Below are 24,276 nucleotides of genomic sequence, written 5' to 3'. Positions count from 1 at the left end.
AAAGTCTTCCTCAGCGATCAATGCAAAGAAACAGTGGAAAACAACAGAATGGGAAAGACTAGAGATCTCTTCAAGAAAATTAGAGATATCAAGGGAACATTTCATGCAAAGATAGGCTTGATAAAGGACAGAAATGGTATGGACCTAACAGAAGCAGAAGACATTAAGAAGAGGTGGCAAGAATACACGGAAGAAGTGTACAAAAAAAGATCTTCACCACCCAGATAATCATGATGGTGTGATCACTCACCTAGAGCCAGACATCCTGGAATGTGAAGTCAAGTGGGCCTGAGAAAGCATCACTACGAACAAAGCTAGTGGAGGTGATGGAATTCCAGTTGAGCTATTTCAAATCCTGGAAGATGATGCTGTGAAAGTGCTGCACTCAATATGCCAGCACATTTGGAAAACTCAGTGGCCACAGGATTGGAAAGGGTCAGTTTTCATTCCAATCCCAAAGAAAAGCAATGCCCAAGAATGCTCAAACTACCACACAATTGTACTCATCTCACACGCTAGGAAAGTAATGCTCAAAATTCTCCAAGCCAGGCTTTAGCAATACAAGGACTGTGACCTTCCACATGTTCAAGCTGGGTTTAGAAAAGGCAGAGGAACCAGACATCAAATTGCCAACATCTGCTGGATCATGGAAAAAGCAAGAGAGTTCCAGAAAAACATCTATTTCTGCTTTCTTGACTATGCCAAAGCCTTTGACTGTGTGGATCACAATACACTGTGGAAAATTCTGAAAGAGATAGGAATACCAGACCACCTGACCTACCTCTTGAGAAACCTATATGCAGGTCAGGAAGCAACAGTTAGAACTGGACATGGAACAACAGACTGGTTCCAATAGGAAAAGGAGTACGTCAAGGCTGTATATTGTCACCCTGCTTATTTAACTTCTATGCAGAGTACATCATGAGAAATGGTGGGCTGGAGGAAGCACAAGCTGGAATCAAGATTGCCGGGAGAAATATCAATAACCTCAGATATGCAGATGACACCACCCTTATGGCAGAAAGTGAAGAGGAACTAAAAAGCCTCTTGATGAGTGAAAGAGGAGAGTGAAAAAATTGGCCTAAAGCTCAACATTCAGAGAACGAAGATCATGGCATCTGGTCCCATCACTTCATGGGAAATAGATGGGGAAACAGAGGAAACAGTGTCAGACTTTATTTTTGGGGGCTCCAAAATCTCTGCAGATGGTGATTGCAGCCATGAAATTAAAAGACACTTACTCCTTGGAAGGAAAGTTATGACCAACCTAGACAGCATATTCAAAAGCAGAGACATTAGTTTGCCAACAAATGTCCGTCTAGTCAAGGCTATGGTTTTTCTAGTGGCCATGTATGGATGTGAGAGTTGGACTGTGAAGAAAGCTGAGTGCTGAAGAACTGATGCTTTTGAACTGTGGTGTTGGAGAAGACTCTTGAGAGTCCCTTGGAATACAAGGAGATCCAATCAGTCCATTCTGAAGGAGATCCGTCTTGGGTGTTCTTTGGAAGGACTGAGGCTAAAGCTGAAACTCCAATACTTTGGCCAGCTGATGCAAAGAGTTGACTCATTGGAAAAGACTCTGATGCTGGGAGGGATTGGGGGCACGAAGAGAAGGGGACGACAGAGGATGAGATGGCTGGATGGCAACACCGACTCGATGGACATGAGTTTGAGTGAACTCTAGGAGTTTGTAATGGACAGGGAGGCCTGACGTGCTGCAATTCATGGGGTCGCAAAGAGTCGGACACAACTGTACGACTGAACTGAACTGATGATAGTACAACAATGTAAATATACTTAATGCCACTGAACAGTACACTTAAAATTGGTTAAGGTAAATTGTTATGTACAGCTTACCACAATAAAAAAAAAAACACCTCTCGGACTTCCCTGGTGGTACTGTGGATAAGAATCTGCCTGCCAATGCAAGGGACACAGGTTCAATCCCTGGTCCAGAAAGATTTCACATGCTGTGGGGCAAGAAAACCCTTGCACTGCTACTACTAAAGCCTGCATGTCCACGTCTGTGCTCCACAGTGAGAGAAACCACCACCACAAGAAACCCAAACAATGCAATCGGAGGGTCGCCACCACTCTCCACAACTAGAGAAGGCCTTTGTACAGCAACAAAGACCCAGTGCAACCAAAAATTAATTAATTTAAACAAATTTTTAAAAGCACTTCTTTCCCACTTGATTTCAGGATCAGATGAGGAAAAAAAAAGGCAAAGAAAAAAAGAGAGCAAAATATCAGCTTTATCTCTGACATAGTTTGGTTGGAAAACATGGCTCAAAAGTGGTTTGGAAATGGCTTGCTAACACTCTCTTAATTTGAAGTTATCCACTAGAACTTTTCCCTCAAATTGGAGAGCCTGTCCTGCACTCAGTTTACTGCACTAGCCAAGAATACGGCAAAATACTGACTGTCTGCAGGTTAGAATGAAGAGAGATGAAAAGATTAGACTGACCATGCTGGTCACTCTACTGTACTCACTAATTTACTGTACTTACTAATCTACTGTACCACTAATTTCCCCCTGTGAAAGAGAAGAAGAGGTAGAGAAAGAAGCTAAGAATGTTACCATAGTCAAGTTTCTCTACACTGAACCAGTGTTCCCATATTACACAGTAGTTTCAAAAGAAAGAAAACAAAGGGGAAGAATTAGGGAAAAAATTTCAAGAAAAATTCCCTAGGACTGAAAAATGTACATTCTAAACTAATTAAGGAATGAAGATACAAAAAAACATCTGAATTGATGGATTTATTGATGAATTTGACTTAGAAGAGTTTTAAAACTTAGAGGAGTTTTAAAGTTCTGACAAAGAATTAGGGTAGAATTCACGTTAGATCACAAAGCACTGAACAAAATAATAATCAGGCATCTAGGATATGATGCATAAGCAACAACAAAAATAATTATCAAAATTTAAAGCTTTTGTGCTTCAAAGGATACCATCAAGAGAAAATTTTTGGAAATCATTTATCTAAGAAAACCTATATCTAGAATATACAAAGAACTATTACTACTCAAAACTATTAAAGATGGACAAAGGATTTAGATAGATACTTGTCCAAAGAAGATACACATACTAAAATGTAAGAAGATGCTATGTTGCTTCAGCTGTGTCCAACTCTTTGTGATCCCATGGAATGTAGCCTGCCAGGCTCTTCTGTCCATGGGATTCTCCAGGCAAGAACACTTCAGTGGGTTGCCATGCCCTTCTCCAGGGGATCTTTCCAACCCAGGGATCGAACCCAAGTCTGCCATGTCTCCTGCATTGGCAATTGGGTTCCTTACCACTAGTGCCACCTGGGAAGCCCCCAAGACAAGAAGATGACAGATGACTAATAAGTACATGACAAGATATTTAACATCATCAGCCATCAGGGAAATGCAAATGACAATGAGATTACCACTTATACCCTCTAGGACGGCTATAATAAAAAAGAGAGTAGCAAATGTTGGTGAGGATATAGAGAAATTGGAAATTTCACACACTGCTGGAAGAAAGGTAAAATGGTATAGTCACTTTGGAAAGTAGCCTGAAAGATCCTCAAATGGTTAAATGCTTTCCATGTGATCCAGCAGTTCTATTTCTATTTATTATATATTCTAAATAAATGAAAACAAAGGAAAAATTATACATAAATGTTCATAAGCAGCATTATTCAAAACAGTTAAAAAGTATACATCAACTGCTGAATGGATAGAAAAAATATATCCCATACAATGGATTGTGTGTTAGTTGCTCAGTTATGCCTGACTCTTTGTGACCCCATGGACTGTAGCCCACCAGGCTCCTCTGTCCATGGAATTCTCCAGGCAAAAATACTGGAGCAGGTTGCCATTTCCTTCTTCAGGGGATCTTCCCTGACCCAGAGATCGAACCCAGGTCTCCTGCACTACAGGCAGATTCTTTACCATCTGAGCCACCAGGGAAGCCCATACCATGAATTAGTCAGTAATAAAAGAAATAAAAGTACTGCTGCACCCAACAATATGGATGAACTGAAAAACATTATGCTAAGTGAAAGCAGTCAATCATAAAAGATGACATGTTAAATGATTCCACTTATATGAAATATCCAGTATAGACAGAGACATAGAAAGTAAAGAGATTTCTAGAAAGTAGATCTAGAGAGACAATAGATTAGAGACAGAAAATAGATTTGTCTTTGTCTAGGGCATGCGTGGGTTGGGGCACTGGGAAGGCTGACAGGTAAGAGGTGTGGGATTTCTTTTTTTTTTTTTTTTTTGGCTGTGTCATGTGGGATCTAGTTCCCTGACCAGGGATCAAACCCAGGTCCCCTGCATTGGGAGCATGGAGTCTTAGCCACTGGATCACTAGGGAAGTCCCTGGGGTTACTTTTTGAGGTAATGAAAATGTTCTAAAATTGTGATAATGAATGCACAACTCTGTAAATATACTAAAAGCTAGGGAGCTGCACACTTTAAATGGGTGAACTGGATGGTATGTGAATTATATCTCCATAAAACTGTTTTTAAAAATAAGGCAATTTCTAATGCTACAGAAAACAAAGTTGAGAAGGAAAATGTAATCATAATAGACTATATGTTTCAGTATAAATGATATTTTGAGTTATAAATAACTGAATACTGGTTGATAAAAAAAAATTGGGATGTATTTTAGAATAGATAGAATAAGTAGGGTATTTCAATCTAAGATTCATTTTCAAAAAAGGCCTATTAATGAAAAATGCCCTCAAACTAAGTGGTTTTTACTTTTGTAAGGAAAGAGCAACCCACTCCAGTATTCTTGCCTAGAGACTCCATGGACAGAGGAGCCTGGCAGGCTACAGTCCATGAGGCTGCAAAGAGCTGGACATGACTGAGCAACAAATACTTTACTTTTTTAAGGGGCTGGAAAAATCCAACAAAAGATTAGTATTTTATGATACATGAATTTATCTAAAATTCAAATTTCAGTGTCCATAAATAAAGTGTTACTGGAACACAGCCACACCCATTCATTTATCAACTGTCTGTGGCTGATTTTGAGCCACAGTGGTAGAATGGGGTAGTTGTGAGAGCACAAGTGGCATTTTCACTGCTTTGCACTGCTGTTCAACACTCTAAAAGTGGCAGCAATGCATTCATAACTCAACAACATTACAGTATAACTGTACTACAACTTTTTGTTCACAACAGCAGCACATATCCATCATGTCCAAATAAGGAAAGGGGAATGTGGAATTCAAACGTCACACTGTTAATGTAGATTTTGCTATTAAATTCCTATCTTCAATATAGTCATTTGCTCTTGGAGACTTCACAGTCATTAATCCTATTAATTTTTGTGAGAAATAGTTGATTTTTTCTTTTTGACTGCTCTGTGCACTTTGCAAGATCTTAGTTCCCCGACCAGGAACTGAACCAGGTCAGAGCAGTGAAAGCGCCAAGTCATAACCACTGGACAATCAGGTAATTCCCAGAAGCTGAATATTTTTAATTTCTCTTACTCCAGAGGAAGCAGTCTGATGGCTTAGCAATAGGAACATTTTATTGCAATGTTTTGAGCTCAGAGTAAAGAAAAGCTTTTCTGAAGAAAAATCTTCAACCACTATCAAATACCAGATGGCTTTGGAAGTTAGTTTTTGCTGCAGTCTCCATAATGTTTCTTAATGATTTCAACCATAAATTATCAAACGTGCTTATATGCAAAACTTATGTTTCAAAAAGTTACCTTAACTACAAGCAATGGCAAGCTGCTTTATACATTTACTGTGCTGTCAAAACAAGAAGACCTATCTCCTTTCCTACACAGATTTGCCACAGATATGTTTTCTAAGCAAACTATGCTTCCAGCAGTGTTTTTCACACATTGATGCAAGCACAAAGGAAATTTCCTTATTTCAAAGTACTTTTAACTGTGCAACTGAGGAGCTTCCATCTACTTTTCAATCACAAGTGATTAATCTACATTGTAATGACATTCTAAACAGCAAATGTCAGAGAAGAACCTAACAGAATTCTATAAGTGCCTTCCAAGCAATGGATATTATCCAATAAAATTAAACACTCATAGACTAATATCAGTACCTGGCAGTGTAAAAACATATTTTCAAAGATGAAATATTTAAATATACACCAGAAGGAATCAACAGCAGAATAACTGAGAGAGAAGAAAGGATCAGTGAGCTAGCAGGCAGAGTGGTGGAAATAACTGCGATGAAGCAGTGTAAAGAAAAAAGAATGAAAGGAAGTGAAGTCAACCTCAGAGTCTTCTGAACAACATTAAAAGCACCATCATTCAGGCAGAGCTAGCAGTAAAGAATCCACCTGCTAACGCAGGAGATGAAAAAGACGCAGTTTCAATCTCTGGGTCAGGAAGATCCACTGGATTAAGAAATGGCAACCCACTCCAGTATTCTTGCCTGGAAAATTCCCTGGACAGAGGAGCCTGGTGGGCCACAGTCCATGAGTCCACAAACAGCTGGACACAACTGTGCAACTCAACACACACAGAAAAGAGAAAGCATCTGAGAAAATATTTGAAGAGATTATAGTGGAAAACTTCCCTAAAGAGGGAAAAGAAATAAGACACCCAAGTTCAGGAAGTACAGAGTCCCATTCAGAATAAATCCAAGAAGAAACATATTGAGACACACACTAATCAAACTAACAAAAATACTAGAAAAGAGTATTACAAGCATCACCGAAAAAGCAACAAAAAACATACAAAAGAATCACCATAAGGTTATCAGTCTATTTTTCAGCAGAAACTCTGTAGGCCAGAAGGGAGTGGCAAGATAAAGAGACAAAAGGGAAAAACATACAACAAAGATTACTCTACTCAGCAAGGATCTCATTCAGAGTCCATGGAGAAACCAAAAGCTTTATAGACAAGCAAAAGGTAGGATTTAGAAAAGGCAGAGGAACCAGAGATCAAATTGCCAACATCTGTTGGATCATCAATAAAGCAAGAGAGTTCCAGAAAAACATCTACTTCTGCTTTACTGACTATGCCAAAGCCTTTCACTGTGTGGATCACAATAAGCTGTGGAAAATTCCGAAAGAGATGGGAATACCAGACCACTGTACCTGCCTCCTGAGAAATCTTTAAGAAGGTCAAGAAGCAACAGTTAGAACCAGACATAGAACAGACTGGTTCCAAACTGGGAAAGGAGTACGTCAAGGCTGTATATTGTCACCCTGGTTATTCAACTTACATGCTGAGTACATCATGTGAAATGCCAGGCTGGATGAAGCACAAGCTAGGATCAAGATTGCTGGGAGAAATATCAATAACCTCAGATACGCAGATAACACCACCCTTATGGCAGAAAGCGAAGAAGAACTAAAGAGCCTCTTAATGAAAGTGAAAGAGGAGAGTGAAAAAGTTGGCTTAAAACTCAACATTCAAAGAACTAAGATCATGGCATCTGGTCCCATCACTTCATAGCAAATAGATAGGGAAACAATGGAAACAGTGACAGACTTTATTTTCTTGGGCTCTAAAGTCACTGCTAGTGTGACTGCAGCCATGAAATTAAAAGATGCTTGCTCCCTGGAAGGAAAGTTATGACCAATCTAGACAGCATATTGAAAAGCAGAGACATTACTTTGCCAACCAAAGTCTGTCTAGTCAAAGCTATAGTTTTTTCCAATAGTCATGTATTGATGTGAGAGTTGGACTATAAAGAAAGCTGAGTGCCGAAGAATTGATGCTTTGAACTGTGGCGTTGGAGAAGACTCTTGAGAGTACCTTAGACTGCAAGGAGATCCAACCAGTCCGTCCTAAAAGGAGTCAGTCTGAATATTCATTGGAAGGACTGATGCTGAAGCTGAAAATCCAATACTTTGGCCATCTGATGTGAAGAACTGACTCACTGGAAAAGACCTTGGTGCTGGGAAAGATTGAGGCAGGAGCAGAAGGGGACAACAGAGGATGAGATGGTTGGATGGCATCCCCGACTCAGTGGACATGAGTTTTGTTGGTGATGGACAGAGAAACCTGGCATGCTGCAGTCCATAGGGTCACAAAGATTTGGATGTGACTAAGTGACTGAACTGAACTGAAAAGCTAGGAGACTTCAGCAACACTAAACCAGCTTTACAACAAATGCTAAAGGAATTTCTCCAGGTGGAAAACATAAAAGAAAAAGATCTACAAAACAAACCCAAAGCAATTAAGAAAATGGTACAAGGAACATATATAACAATAATCATTTTAAATGTAAATGGATTAAATGCTCCAACCAAAAGACAGACTGGCTGAATGAGTACAAAAATAAGACGGCATATATGCTATCTACAGGACACCCACTTCAGACCTACGAAAACATACAGACTGAAAGTTGGGGGATGGAAAGTTATTTCATGCAAACAAAAACCAAAAGAAAGCTGGAGTAGCAATACTAATATCAGACAAAATATACTTTAAAATAAAGACTTAGAAAGGAAGGACACTACATAATGATCAAGGGATCAATCCAAGAAGAAGATAAACAATTGTAAACAGTTATGTACCCAACACAGAAGCACCTCAATACATAAGGCAAATGCCAATAGTCACAAAAGGGGAAATCAACAGTAACACAGTAACAATGGGGAATTTAACACTCCACTTACACCAATGAACAGATCATTCAGACAAAAATAAATAAGGAAACACAGGCCTTAAATGACACATTAGACCGGATAGACTGAATTGATATTTATAGACATTCCATCAGAATGCAGCAGAATATAATTTCTTCTCAAGTGCACATAGAACATTCTCCAGGATAGATCACATCTTGGGTCACAAATCAAGCCTCAGTAAATTTAAGAAAACTGAAATCACATCAAACATCTTTTCAGACCACAGTGCTATGAGATTAGAAACCAATTTCAGGAAATAAACTGTTTTTTAAAAAAACAACACAGACAGACACATGGAGGCTAAAAAATATGCTACCAAATAACCATGAAATCATGGAAGAAATCAAAAAGGAAATCATTACTTCAAAACAAATGACAACAAATTTATAACCCAAAATCTATGGGATTCAGCAAAAGCAATTCTTTTTTTTTTTTTTTTGATCGCTCTAAGTGGCTTTATTAGGGAAAGCCAAGTTTACAAAGGACCTAAGAGTTGGCATTAGGGCCCTTCTTGCCAAAGGTGGGCACAACATTGACAAAGAGCCAGTTGTACTGCATACACCTCTTGGGCTGGCCTGTTGTCTTCTTTTTCTCTTGTTTTGCCACCTTAAAAGTCTGACCTCTTAAGGCGACTTTCTCAACACAGGCCACGGAACCATGGACTTTACCTCCAAGCACGCAGTCAACTACTGCTAGAGTGCTCAGAGCTTCTACCTGACACTGCCCGAGGGTAGCCTCATCCTCTAGGGGCATCCCTGCCACAAGCAGGACTTGATCTTCTGGAGCAATGCCCTCCAGTGAGGCTACATGAGCCTTGATCTGGGCTAGTGTCTCCTGACCAGTTACCTCAAGAGTGTGTAGCTCCCGGGCACGGACAAAAAGCTGCATGTTGGTGACTAGACTGCAGACACCACTGCCACTTCCACAAAGATGGTATTAAGAAAGGGCAAAAGTAATTCCTAAGAGGGAATTTTATAGCAATATAATCTTAAAGAATAAGAAAAATCTCAAATAAACAATCTAATCTTACATCTAAAACAACTAGAGAAAAAAATACAAACAAAACCCCAAGTTAGAAGAAAAGATATCATAAAGATGAGAACATAAATAAATGAAATAGAAATGAAAAAAAAATAGCAAAGAGCAAGGAAACTAAAAGCTGGTTCTCTGAGAAGACAAACAATATTGATAAACCTTCAACCAGACTCATCAAGAAAAAAAGGAAGAGGACTCAAATCAATAAAACAAGAAATGAAAAAGGAGAAGATACAACAAATACCACAGAAATACAAAGGATCATAGAAAACTGTTACAAGGAACTACATGCTAATAAAATGGACAACCTGGAAGAAATGGACAAATTCTTAGAAAGGTACAACCTTCCAAGACTGAACCATGAAGAAACAGAAAATATGAACAGACCAAGCACTAATAATGAAATTGAAACTGTGATCAAAAATCTTCCAATAAACAAAAGTCCAGAACCAGATGGCTTCACAGATGAATTTTATCATTTAGTGAAAATCTAACACCTCAAACTCTTCAGAAAACTGCAGAGGGAGAAACACTCCCAAGCTCGTTTCATGAGGCCACAATCACCCTGACACCAAAACCAGAGAAAGATACCACACAAAAGAAGAAACTTACAGGCCAAGATGGCTACACAGCAAGGTGGCTGGGCAGAGGTTTGTACCTCCCACAGCAACCATGGCGTATACTAGCCTCACCATGCCTCTCAGCATGACAGGCATGTTCTGGGGCATTGTCGGCTTCCTGGTGCCCTGGTTCATCTCTAAAGGTCCCAACTGGGGAGTCATCATCACTATGTTAGTGATCTGTTCAGTTTGCTGCTCTTTTGGTTGACTGCAATTCTGGCCCAATCTAACCCTCTCTTTAGACCACAGTTGAAAAATGAAACCATCTGGTACCTCGAGTATCATTGGCCTTGAGGAAGAAGAGCTCCTTGCTGGTACTCAGTCACTGAGATCAAGGAGAGAACTCCTCTAGATGCAAAATCACCTCCAAACCCAGACAACCTGCCTTGACTCGCCCACTGTGGCCATCAGTTGCCTTAACTGTTCATCCACATTTGAATATCTTATTCTATAATGAAATATTTTTTTCCTATTACCTTTTTTACATTTTGATAAATGATGTGCCTATTTAATCTAAATTGAGCTACCTCTGTAAAATGTGTGTGTACTCTTCTGAGATGAAAAGTGTTTTTCTGAGAAATAAAAATGTTACTCTCTCCTCAGAACAGGTGGATTTGAAGATGGAGCCTGCCTGCTCACAACATGAGAATCAACAAAGTGTTTAAAAACTGTTACATGACAATAAGTCTCCCATGGGGCAGTCAGTAGGAGAACATATTCAAGGGAAAAATCTGTCCCACAGAACTGAACCAAAGTGTATTATACCAAAATATTTTGGGGATGAATTTATTTCTGCCATCTTTTGGAATGAAGTATTTTTCTGCTTTCTATAGAAAAAAAAAAAAAAGATGGTTCAATAGCATCATCAACTCATTGGACATGAATCAGAGCAAACTCCAGGAGGTAGTGGAGGACAGAGGAGCCTGGTACACTATAGTCCATGGATTCACAAAGAGTTGCACATGGCTTAGTGACTGAACAACATCATCACTGATAAACACAAAAATTCTCAAGAAAATACTAGCAAACAGAATCCAACAACAAATTAAAAGGATCATATACATCATGATCAAGTGGGATTACCCCAGGTGTGCAAGGATTCTTCAATATATGCAAACCAACCAATGTGATACATCATACTAACAAACTGACATGATATTACACATGAAGTGAAGTAAAGTAAAAGTCGCTTGGTCATATCCAACTCTGCAACCCCATGGACTATACAATCCATGGAATTCTCCAGGACAGAATACTGGAGTGGGTAGCTGTTCTCTTCTCCAGGGGATCTTCTCAACCCAGGGATAGAACCCAGGTCTCCTGCATTGCAGGTGGATTCTTTACCAGCTGAATCACAAGGGAAGCCCAAGGGATGGGTAATATATCTCTTCTTCAACGGATCTTCCCAACCCAAGAATCGAACCAGCATCCTCTCCTGCACTGCAGGCAGATTCTTTACCAACTGAGCTACAAGGTAAGCCCCAATACTACACACAGAAAATCCTAAAGATGCCACCAGAAAACTACTAGAGCTAATCAATGAATCTGGTAAAGTTGCAGAACACAAAATTAACACACAAAAACCTCTTACATTCCTATATACTCACAATGTAAGATCAGAAAGAAAAATTAAGGAAACAATTCCATTTACCACTGCATCAAAAAGAACAAACTACCTAGGTATAATAAATCTACCCAAAGACACAAAAGACCTGTACTCAGAAAACTATATGACCCTCCTGTGCCCAGTGCAAGAGCTCCAATAAAATCTCACCTAAATTTCTGGTCTGTCAATTTCTATTGATGGGGGAAGGCCAAGAACCCTGGTCAGCTTATGGCACCCAATATGGGGCAGTCCCCTTCTGGGGCAAGGATCTGGGCACACCCAAAACCACAGAATGCAGCTTTCCCATGGGTGACAGGTGCCCACCTTAACTTCTTGTTTCAGTGTCACCACATGTGGACTTCCATGCTGCACCAGGGGTTAAGAACCCATCTTGCAATACATGATTCCTGCAATGTTCAATTCCTGGCAAGGGAACTAAGATTTGATATGTCACGCCACAACTAAGCCCATGCACTGCAACTACTGAGCCCAAGCACCACAAATAAGAGTCCACAATGGATGATCCCACACAATACAATGAAGATCCTGTGCCAGTAAATTTTTTTTTTTAAAAGAAAGAACGCTATATATACTATTGATGAAAGAAATCAAAGACAAGTCAGAGAAAGATAAATATCATATACTAATGCATAGATACAGAATCTAGAAAAATGGTACTTCAGAATTTATTTGCAGGGCAGCAACGAAGAAACAGACATAGAAAATAGACTTACGGACATGGGGAGGGGGGAGGAGAGGATGAGATGTATGGAGACAGTAATATGGAAACTTACATTACCATAAGTAAAATAGATAGCCAACAGGAATTTACCGTATGTCTCAGGAAACTCAAACAGGGGCTCTGTATCAACCTGGGTCCGGGGGATGGGGAAGGAGATGGGAGTGAGGTTCAAAAGGGAGGGGATATATATATACCTATGGCTGACTCATGTTGAGGTTTGACAGAAAACAACAAAATTCTATAAAGCAAGTATCCTTCAATTAAAAAATAAATTCTTAAAAACGGCATAAAAATAAATTTTAAAAATAATTTTATCTGTGAAATATGGATTTTAAAGAATCTATTAAATACAGAAATAGAGTCCAAACTCTAAAGAGAAAAGAAAAGAAATCAAAGACAACACAAACAGATGGAAAGACAGACCATGTTCTTAGAATAAAAGTTGTGAAATTGACTATACTACTTGAAGAAATCTACAGATTCAATGCAATCCCTATAAATTACCAATGGCATTTTTCACAGAACTAGAACAAAAAATTTTATAATTTGTATGGAAACACAAAAGATTCCAAATAGCCAAAGCAATCTTGAGAAAGAAAAACAAAGCTGGAGGAATCAACCTTCTTGATTTCAAAGTAAAGTAGAAGTCACTAAGTATTGTCCGACTCTTTGCGACCCCATGGACTATAGCCTGCCAGGCTCCTCTGTCCATGGGATTCTCTAGTCAAGAATACTGGAGTGGACTGCCATTATCTTCTCCAGGGGATCATTCCAACCCAGGGACTGAACGCAGGTCTCATGCATTGCAGCCAGATTCTTTACCATCTGGGCCACCAGGAAAGTCCTGATTTCAAACTACACTACAAAGCTATAGTAATCAAGACAGTATGGTACTTGCACAAAAACAAAAATATAAACTAATGATACAGGACAGAAAACCCAGAGATAAACCTATGCACCTATGGACACCTAATCTATGACAAGAGGCAAGAATATACAATGGAGAAAAGACAATCTCTTCAACAAGTGGTGCTGGGAAAACAGAACACTTCCTAACACCATACAAAAAAACCCCAAAAACCTCAAAATGGATTAAAGACCAAAATGTAAGGCCAGACACTATAAACTCTTAGAGGAAAACAGAGGCAGAACACTCTTTGACACAAATTACAGCAGAATCTTTTTCAATCCACCTCCTAGAGTAATGAAAATAAAAACAAAAATAAACAAACAGGACCTAATTAAGCTTAAAAGCTTTTGATAAACAAGACAAAAAGACAATCCTCAGAACGGAAGAAAATATTTGCAAATGAAGCAATTGACAAAGGATTAATCTAATCTTTAAAATATACAAAGAGCTCATGCAGGTCAATATCAAAAAATAATAATAATACAATCAAAAAACAGGCAGAAGACCTAATAAATTTTTTTTCCCAAAGACATATAGGTGGCAAACAAACACATAAAAAGATGCTAAACGTAACTAATTATTAGGGAAATCCAAATCAAAACTACAATGGGGTATCACCTCACACTGGTCAGAATGGCCATCGTCAAAAAATCTACAAACAATAAATGCTGAAGAGGGTGTGGAGAAAAGGGACTCCTCTTATACTGTTGGCAGGAATGTAAATTGATATAACCACTATGGAAAACAGCATGGAGGGTCCTTTAAAAAACTAAAACTAGAACATGATTGTTCTACGATCCAACAATTGTATGATCCAACAATCCCACTCCTGGGCATATATACCTGGAGAAAGCCATAATTAAAAAAGATACATGCACCCCAATATTTACTGCAGCACTATTTACAATAGCCAGGACATGGAAGCAACCAAGCTGTCTACCAACAGTCAAAGAAGATGTGTGTGTGTGTATATATATACATACACATATTACATATAATGGAATATTACTCAGCCATAAAAAAGAAAAAAACTGTGCCATCTGCAGAGACATGGATGGATCCAGAGACTGTCATACAGAGTGGTGCAAGTCAGAAAAAGAAAAACAAACATCGTATATTAACGCATATATGTGGAATCTAGAAAAATGGAATGTGTGTGCTTAGTCGCTCAGCTGTGTCTGACTCTTCGTGACCTCCCTATGAACTATAGTCTGCCAGGCTCCTCTGTCCACAGAATTTTCCAGGCAAAAACACAGGAGTGGGTTGCCATTTCTACTCCAGGGGATCTTCCTGACCCAAGGATAAACCCGCATCCCTTGTGTCTCCTGCACCGGCAGGTGGGTCTTTTACCACTAGCACCACCTGGGAATAGATAAGCTTATCTGCAGCAGAAATAGAGACACAGACACAGAATATAAATGTATGGATACCAAGGGGTGAAGGTGGGTGGAGTGTGAAGGACTGGGAGTTTGGGACTGACATACATACACCATGTATAAAATAGATAACTAAGGTGAACCAATTATATAGAACAGGGAACTCTATTCAATGCTGTATGGTGACCTAAATGGGAAGGAAATCCAAAAAAGAGGGAATATACGTATAGATGATTCACAACATTGTAAAGCAACTGTGTGTGCATATGTGTGCATGTTGTCGCTCAGTGGTGCCCAACTCTTTGCGACCCCATGGACTATAAACCCACCAGGCTCCACTGTCCATGGGACTTCCCAGACAAGAATACTGGAGTTGGTTTATCACTTCCTACTCCAGGGGATCTTCTGGAGGAACATGTCTCCTGAGTCTCCAGCACTGGCAGGAGGATTCTTTACCACTTCACGGCTCGAGAAGCCATTATACTCAAATAAAAAAGAATTCTACTGGTATCAGGAATTGATAATAATATACAGAAGCAGGAACTCTGGAATAAATGTAAATAGTACAACCAATTAGAACAGTACTTTGGCAATATCTATACTAAAGTTAAAAATTAGTCATTTCACTTATAGGTACATAAACAAACTCTCAAATGTGTACACAAGGAGTTACATATAAAAATGTTCACTGAAGCACTGGAAATAAATGTATAATAATCAGAGAAAAGATAAAATTGTGACATACTCAGAAAACAAAATACAACAGAAAATTGGGAATAATCTATATGATCAGTGGTAGGAAAACAAACAAATTACGAAATATTCACACAAGATAGTAAACATAATTTAACACAAATAACTAGTATTACACTTATCAGTATGAACAAATCTCAAAAGCAGTGTTAAATCAAAAAAAAAGTTGAGACATACCATGTGACATAACTTCTAGTTATGTATCTTAAAACATGTGAAAACAATACCATATACTGCTTACAGATAAATGTATATTTAATAAAAACTATAAAAATATACTTAGGAATAGTATATATACCAAATTCAGATAATGGTTAACACTGGAAAAAGAGGGTAGGGAATGCAATAAGAGGGAGCAGTATCCAAAATGCTTCAAGGGTATCTATTCGTTTTTATTCCTTAAAAAAGAATTTTTTGATCTGAAATGAAAACAGGAAATAAAATTATTTTTAAAAAGGAAGACTGAAAAACATATCCTTATATAACAATCATGCCAGAGAAGAAAAGGATGAAGGGGTTAGAGATGGAAGCAAGGCTATGAGAAATGTACCATTCTAGGCACTGGAGACACAGTAATGAATGAAACAAAGTCCTTGCTCTCATGAACAAGTAAATATACAGTATAACAAATGGCACTAAAAATAAGTGCTATGAAGAAAAATAAAACTGTAAGAAAAAGTATGGGGGGAACCTAAGTAAAACTATTAAATACAGGGTGCTATTTAAAGCCACAAGACAGGGAGCAAAGGCAGACAGCTGAGGCACTCCAAAATTTAGAGGTCAAGGAGATAAGGAAAAATCTTGCAAATGAGGCAGAAAGAGAACTAAGAACAGTGTCGACCTGGAAGCCAACTGAAAAAAAAGCATCTCAAGAAGGAAAAAAATGATCAACTGTGCCATAAGATACTGAAAGGTCAAATAAGATAAGAACTTGGTAACTAACCAATTGTAAAAGTTACTGGTTATCTTGAAAATAGCTATTTTCAATAGCAAAGTAGCAAAAGCCCAGTCTAAGTTCAAGAAGTAAACAATGGGAGTAGATGAACTGCAAATTTTGAATAACTCTTTTAACAAGCTCTGCTATCCAGGAAATAGACAAATTTGAGCAGCTGGAAGAGCACAGATCCAAGGGGATCTGAGTAAGCAAACATTTTTCCCAAAGACAGGAACAATTACAGCATATTTGTATGCTCATGGGAATGAAGAAATAAAAGGGGGAAACTGATGATGCAGGGTGAAAGGGGAACAACCGGTAGAATAATTGGTGGCTGGGAACAATAAAGAGGGGATGGGATCTAGTGCACAAGCAGAGAAATGGGTCTTATGTATATAGACAGTTGATTTATCAATAACAGAAAAGAAGGCATACAAAGACTCAAATAAAGTCCCTATCTACAAAAAGTTCAGCATAATAGAGGGGAAAGACAAAGGAGTACTTACAAAAATACAAAATACCTTGAAAAAATTGCTACAGGGGCACACAAGAGTGTAAATAACTCACATGTAGGAGGGGAAGACTGAACGAAGAGTTAAAAGGTTCACAGAGAAGGTAATGTTTGACCAAACAGTACAGCATGTGCCAAGAAAAGTAGCACAAAACCATATTAACAGACGGTAAACTGGAAAGTTAAGAACCAAAAAATGGAGGTACTTAGACCTTATCTGCCACGAAAAGAACTTTGCTTAGAAGGAACCAAATGAGAGAACACAGTTCATTTACAGTCTAGTTAGTGCTCAGTACTTGCTCAGTAGCATATTCTCATAAAACAGTATTTAGTATAGGGTTACTATAAAGGTTAAATGAAATATTATATAAAATTTTTAGTACCTAGTAAGAATCCAACAAATACCAGTTATTATTAGGAGAACAAAGATCATGGGTGGTGGTGGTAATGAAAATATAAAACTTCTATAAACATATCTCTAAAATACCAAGCGAACTTTTCAAACTACAATCAACTTCCAACCTTTCTGCAAATTAATTCCGGTCCAACCATATAACTAAGCCCATCATCCCTGCCACAAAAAAAAAAAAGAGAGAGAAATATACATACTAGAAAGGAATTATAATCTACTCAGTTTCCTTTGAGTTGGATAGGCTTAATAACTGACTTCATTCTAGGAACCAGTATGAATATAAGACCTATGTCAGAGTGGAAGTCCCAGAACAAACCATCTTATCTGCCAGTTCTCCCGATTAAAGAATATCCTAGAAAAAAAGCCAGATCACCAAAAGTTATCCTACATATCTATCAAATCCATTATGATTGAGCCTACACCAAAAGATTCAGTTGAGAATAAACACATTTCTAAGTTAAAGAAAATTTGACAATCTAGACTATAAAATGCTAATGATTAAATTATGATATATCTATACCTTGGACTTCTAACTAGACAAAATATATTGAAAAGCACAACAAGAAAATGTTCACACATTTGTTAAATATGGTATATACCATTTTAAAACTATAAATTATAACTGCATAGCAAAAAAGAAATAAGGTTATAAAAAACATTGCCAGTGGTTAGTGCTGGATAGAATAATTGTAGGAAATTAAAAATCTAAATTTCCTTCAAGAAACAAATAATACTTTGTCTATTGATCAATCTTTTTTAATTACTAAAAAGTAAACAACTCGAGTCAAATCTCTACTTTTCTCTAGAAATAAGCTTGCTTAATATCATTTCTAATCATTTCTGTGCATATCTAAACACAGAAAATTATATTTTAGGTAAATATATAATGGGAAGTGTTGTTTTCTGGGGTATTTTTATTTATAAAAATGGAATTGTACAATATATTTTGGTTTGCAACTGGCTTTTTTCATTCAATAGTAAACCACAGGACATTTCTCCATATTGATATATAAAACCATCTATCCTTATAGCTATATACTATTTTCCTGTAGAATGGTATAATAAAAATTTTTAGCCAAAGAATGGACAATAAAGTTATCGCCAATTTTTTGCTATTACAGTGCTATAAATATCATTTAATAATTGTGAACATATTAAAAGAATAATGGCTAACATCTGAATGCTTATTATATGCCAACTGCCACAAGCTTTTATATGAATTAAACATACTACAATATCACTATTCATATTATTATTTGTATAACACATGTTTTTCTCTGTAACCTGCCTATTCATACTTGTTTCCTCTGAAAATTGAGTTCTTTTTTTAAAAAATTGGCCAGGATACAAATTTGATCTAAAAAGTTTCTAGCAGAATATTCCCAGGAGTTCCATGAAAATGTCTGGCATATGGGCATTTATACAATCCACAAATACTATCTGAGAAGCTATGAGTGAGCAAAACAGACTTGAATTCTGGATTCTAAACTTTTAGCCTAGCAAACTGGGTTAATAAGAGGAAAGCAAAAAAGAGTGTACAGGGGAACACATCAATTAGAGAAACACTACACCAGTCAATACACAATTATAATTACCTCTTAGAACAGTCTTGCCTCATCCTGTGGATCTTAGCCACTACTGATTAAGCTACTACTAGCTTAATCTTTTGGAGAAGGAAATGGCAACCCACTCCAGTATTCTTGCCTGGAGAATCCCAGGGACAGAGGAGCCTGGTGGGCTGCCACCTATGGGGTCGCACAGAGTCGGACACCACTGAAGCAACTTAGCAGCAGCAGCAGCTTAATCTTAAAATACTGCTTTACTTATACAATTATCATGCTCAAGAACTCATAACTTCTCTCTTTAGTATTTCTTAAGTATACCTAACTCATTCCCTACACTATTTCAAACCTTTAGCATTAAAGGCTTTCCTTACATTTCCCACTCCTTCCTCTAACAACTTCTTAGAGGACCACTTAGGCAGACCTCAGTGCCTACTTCACAGGAAAAAAAAAGTCCCTAATCCTCTCAGAAGAGAAGGAAATCAACACTTATCAAGCATTTATACAGATCACTTAAAAAAAAAGCAGAAGAGATGTCCTGGAGGTATGATTAACATTTCAAAAAAGCTTAAAACAAATTACACAGAGAAGTACAAATCCACAGGCTATTACTTAATGCAGATTGGTAAACAATTATTTCAAGGTGTTATTTTCAACAAAATATTCTAATCAAGTCCACCTCTGGTACTTAATCACACATTCAAAAGATAAATTATAATACGATGGATGTGAACTGTAATGGATCATGTATAAAGTCCCAGTGAAATACATTGAAAGGCAGGATTAATTCCGCCTGGAAAGGCTTCACAGAGATAACAGTTGAGCAGGTCCTGGAAGGATAATTCAGCTCTTCTGCTGCACATACCTCCTGTCTAGTTCTGGTTATAAAATTCAGAGAATTTAACTTTGGGACGGGTAAATCGTTAAAAACCATCTAGTATCTAGGTTTCCCACCTTTGTTTTAAAGTAACAAAATCTTTCCTTTAAAAGTCTAACTGAAAACTTTAGTATATAGAACAGATAAATGTGGACCTGCTCTTTTGAAAGAAGAGGAAGTTACTGGAAAACATTGCTAGTCTTAATCAACACCCTTCATTTTAAAATAAGAAAACTGAGACACTAAGGAGGACAATGATTTGACAAAAGACCACAAAAATGTAATAAAGAAATAAAAGACCACAAAAATGTAGAACTGCCACAACTACTCAAAAAATACCTTTTAAGCATTTTTTTCTCTTTGAAGTCTTTTTCTAACTTTCTCCCTAGGTTGAGTTTTACCACTTCTCATTTTATTCCTTGCTATACCCAGCACATACTTCTATTATGGTTTCTATAAAACTCCAGTGCTCTAATTATATCTTTTTAATGTGTCTATGTCCCTCTACTATACTGGAAGCTCCCTGAAGGCAGGGACTCTTAATCATCTTTATATACCCAGTACCCAGAATAAAATATCATTTATTAAGTTACATTCACCATGTTTCGGAAAAGATTTAAAGATAACTCAATGCATAGCATACAGTAAGACTTTAGCATTTTTCAAATGAATTTGCCAAAAATGAGCTCATTAAATGAATATATTGAAAGCAATTAGAATATCTGATACACAGAGTACTTTCTATAAACATTATCTGATATTATGTAAGTTTATATAGGTAAAAAAAAAAAAAACAAACCTGAAGCTATTATTTAATCTGGATGGCAAAAACTAAATAACTTTTCTCAAAGTTTCAACTAGCTCTAATATAACCACATTTTTAATGAGAAGGAGGGAAAATCTAGCCTATTCATAAAGACCCATTGCCTGGGAAAAACAGTATAAAGAGTTGTGTTCTGTTAATCTTAGACTGAAGGAAGAAATTAGGCGTATCTTCAATTTAGGGCTAAAACACTTCTTTCTCTACCTTAGTTTCAGTCACCTATACACTGGGGGTGATGGGGAGTGAAAAATATTATCTCTAAGGTTCTTTCCGGTTCTAACAATGTAGGGGCATAAAACAAATAAAAAATCAGAGTGCTTCAGCTTCCAACTCAATATGAATAAAAACTTGATAAAAATCAGTAAATGGCTCATTGGATTTGGTGTCAGATGAACAGGGTGTTCATATCAACTCCATAATTCTTTAGGTGTGTAATTTTAAGCAAGAAGCAAACTCTCTGGATCTCAGTTTCCTCAACCTTTAAAATAAAGTTGGACAATATAATCTCTCTTCAAAATACATTACAGTCATGACATTCTATGGAATAAGTTACATGTGAAGAAAATATTTAGGTGGGGATTGTTATTACAGATGTTTAGAGGATTACGGTATAAACCAAAAATTGAAAAATTCAGGATCGGGAGAAATCTTACAAGTCTTCTCTGACTCACCCAAATGAGACTCAAGATCTCTCTAATACATTCTTAGAAGAGGGCACCCAACCATTCTTAGCAATGAGAAACAACCCATGGAAATAAGTTACCTCATCTTAGGCCAACTCTAACTCTAATTAATACCTAAGTTCTCTGACTGAAACTACACGATCCTCTGGTAACTTCCAGCCATTAGTTTTACCCCTTTCAAATACAGGCACCTCAAGTAGCTGTGGATAGTGACACTATGCCCCTTATGTATCCTCTTCAGAATTAAAATCCCCAGCTCCTTCAATCTTTCCTTAAATATAATACCAAGTGTCCCTGACCATCCAGCCTGCCTTCCTTAGAAAAACCCCATTCTTGAATAGTATGGAAGTTCCTTAAAAAAGTAAAAACAGAGCTACCATAAGACCCTACAATCCCACTCCTGGGCATCTATCCAGAGAAAAACACGGTCTGAAAAGATACTTGCACTTCCAGTGTTCACTGTAACACCGTTTACAACAGCCAAGACACAGAAGCAACCTAAATGTTCATGGACAGGGGAATGGATAAAAGAGGTAGTACACACATACAATGGAATATTACTCAACCATTAAAAAGAGTGAAATAGTGGACCTAGACAGTGTCCTACTGAGTGAAGTCAGAGAAGGAGAAATAGCATATGATATCCCTTATATATGGAATCAATATTTTAAAAAATGAACTTAAAAAACCTAAAATTCATAGCCTTTCGAAAACGAACTTATGGCTGACTGGTGGAAAAAGGGAATCTGGTAAAGTCAGGTACACACTGCTATAGTTAAAATGGATAACCAACAAGATATTGGATAGCACATGGAACTCTGCTCAATGTTATGTGGCAGCCTGGATAGGTGAGCGTTTGGGGGGGAGAACGGATACATGCATTTGTATGGCTGAATTCCTTGTTTGTTCACTTGAAACTTCTACAACACTGTTAACCCTCTAAACCCCAATACAAAATAAGTTTTTAAAAAAACGAAAGAAAAACTTCCATTCTTGCCTGAGAGAATGTCAAAACTACTCAAACAAACCCTCCGCATTCTAACTTCCTGATTCCTGGTGGAACCCAAGATCTCCCCCTCTTAGAGCTGACACCAACCACATAGATGGCCTTAACTGCCCTTGCCTGGAGAAGGCAATGGCACCCCACTCCAGTACTCTTGCCTGGAAAATCCCATGGACGGTGGAGCCTGGTGGGCTGCAGTCCATGGGGTCGCGAAGAGTCGGACACGACTGAGCGACTTCACTTTGACTTTTCACTTTCATGCATTGGAGAAGGAAATGGCAACCCACTCCAGTGTTCTTGCCTAGAGAATCCCAGGGATGGTGGACCCTGGTGGGCTGCCGTCTATGGGGTCGCACAGAGGCGGACACGACTGAAGCGACTTAGCAGCAGCAGCAGCAGCCCTTGCCACCTCCATCCGAGCAAGTTTTTGGCGTGGGAAATAGTGCCCCTGATGCTCCTTCGGAAGATTAGGATAAAAGAAGTGACCACAGCGGGAACAGAGAGGCCCGCCTCCCGCTCTTCTCCCGGGTTCAAGCCTCCTCCCTTACCGGTACTGCTTGGGGTCGCTAGGAGACTTAATGATCTCAGGGTCTCCGGCATTATTGACAGGGCCCCTCCGTCCCTCCTCCTCAGATTCATCGGCTCCGAGACGGGCAACCCGGCCGCTCTCGCCCAAATCTTGTCCATTGGGCTGCAGGTCAGGGCAGCTGCAGGTGGACTTCGCCTTGTTCCTTCCAGGCATGGTCAGTGTAGGAAAGCGTCTGGCAGCCGCCGAGTCTTCACACCGACCCCGCGCTTCTATTCGCGAAAGCGCCGCGAGCTCCCGCCCGGCCTCACACAACTTCCTCCCGGTGGCACAGACTGCAGCAACCGCGACTCTCCTCAGCATTCACTACCAAGCCGGAACGCTGGGCATGCCGTTCCCTAGGGTCCACCTCCTCCTCCTACTCTTCCAGCCGCTCCTCCTCCTCCGCGTTCCAGAGGCGGTGGCGGCCGGCGCTGATGCTGCCGCAGCCGCTGAGGTGGACAGGCCTGAACCCCTCCCCCACTCCGGTCTCCCTCAAGCCAACTTCCCTCATCCCCCCCGCCCTCCGGACCGTCGATGACGCAACTGATATTAGCCAATCATAAGGCAAGAGAGCAGTCACGCGCAAGTAACTAACCAATAGGAACAGGGAATAAAAAAAGGAGCCAGAGACCGGGCCGGATTCTCAGGGCACCCAGCGAGCTTTTCGAAACCAGAGGTAGGAGGGGCGAAGAAGAAGAGGCGGAGAGAGCGGCGCGGAGGACGACGGGAGAAGGGCACAGGACTGCTGCGCAGCGTTTATGACGTAAGCGTGGAGGTGGTTTGAGGTAGCAACTGAGTGGGCTCTATGGCTCAGAGGAAAATATTCCCCTGATGCGAAAACTGGTAAGCGAGTGGAGAAAGTTAATCCCCTAGCCTTTCTCCCACCATTTGTGTCATATTTTGTGCATCCTGCCTCTCAAACCTGGGGTGGAGACTTTGCCAGTGACTCAGCACGTTAAAGCAGAACGCCGGAAGTATTTTTCTGCCCCCGGATGGAAGCGGCATCTGAGTGGAGCTGAGCTGAACGATAGAAATAGTCGTTTTGAGTCTCCTTTTTTGTAGCCTGCCAGACGTTAGTCCTGCTCGCTCTTAAGGCCTAGAAAGTGTTTAAAAGACAGGTGTAGATGTGTTCACTCTATTGTGCGAAAACATTTTTTAGCTCCCTCGCAGGCGAGAGTTCACAGCGTTCAGTTCAGTTGAGTTCAGTCGCTCAGTCGTCTCCGACTATTTGTGACCCCATGAATCGCAGCACGCCA

At 38.9% G+C, this 24,276-nt stretch overlaps 2 protein-coding genes and 1 pseudogene across 3 annotated transcripts in view; 1 reads left to right on the top strand and 2 right to left on the bottom strand.

Annotated features, from left to right (window-relative positions):
• The window catches only part of NRDC (nardilysin convertase), a 113,541-nt gene extending 90,024 nt beyond the window's left edge, over positions 1–23,517 (bottom strand). For both annotated transcript variants that reach the window (XM_040231137.1, XM_040231138.1), the window contains exon 1: positions 23,001–23,517. In XM_040231137.1, coding sequence (XP_040087071.1) covers positions 23,001–23,341 — 341 coding nt within the window. In that variant the 5' untranslated portion in view covers positions 23,342–23,517. The remainder of the gene's footprint in view (positions 1–23,000) is intronic.
• On the bottom strand, positions 9,053–9,630 carry LOC120856148 (ubiquitin-like protein FUBI). The gene has a single exon (XM_040231189.1). The coding sequence runs from the start codon at positions 9,491–9,493 to the stop codon at positions 9,092–9,094; it is 402 nt and encodes a 133-aa protein (XP_040087123.1). The 5' UTR covers positions 9,494–9,630; the 3' UTR covers positions 9,053–9,091.
• LOC120856150 lies at positions 10,313–10,779 on the top strand (annotated as a pseudogene).
• Positions 23,518–24,276: the final 759 nt, after the last annotated feature.

The sequence above is a fragment of the Oryx dammah genome, unplaced genomic scaffold, assembly GCF_014754425.2.
Source record: "Oryx dammah isolate SB20612 unplaced genomic scaffold, SCBI_Odam_1.1 HiC_scaffold_28, whole genome shotgun sequence".
In the NCBI taxonomy this organism is placed as follows: Eukaryota; Metazoa; Chordata; class Mammalia; order Artiodactyla; family Bovidae; genus Oryx; species Oryx dammah.
Note: the sequence above shows the minus strand (reverse complement) of the source record. Positions and strands in the feature narration are given on the sequence as shown.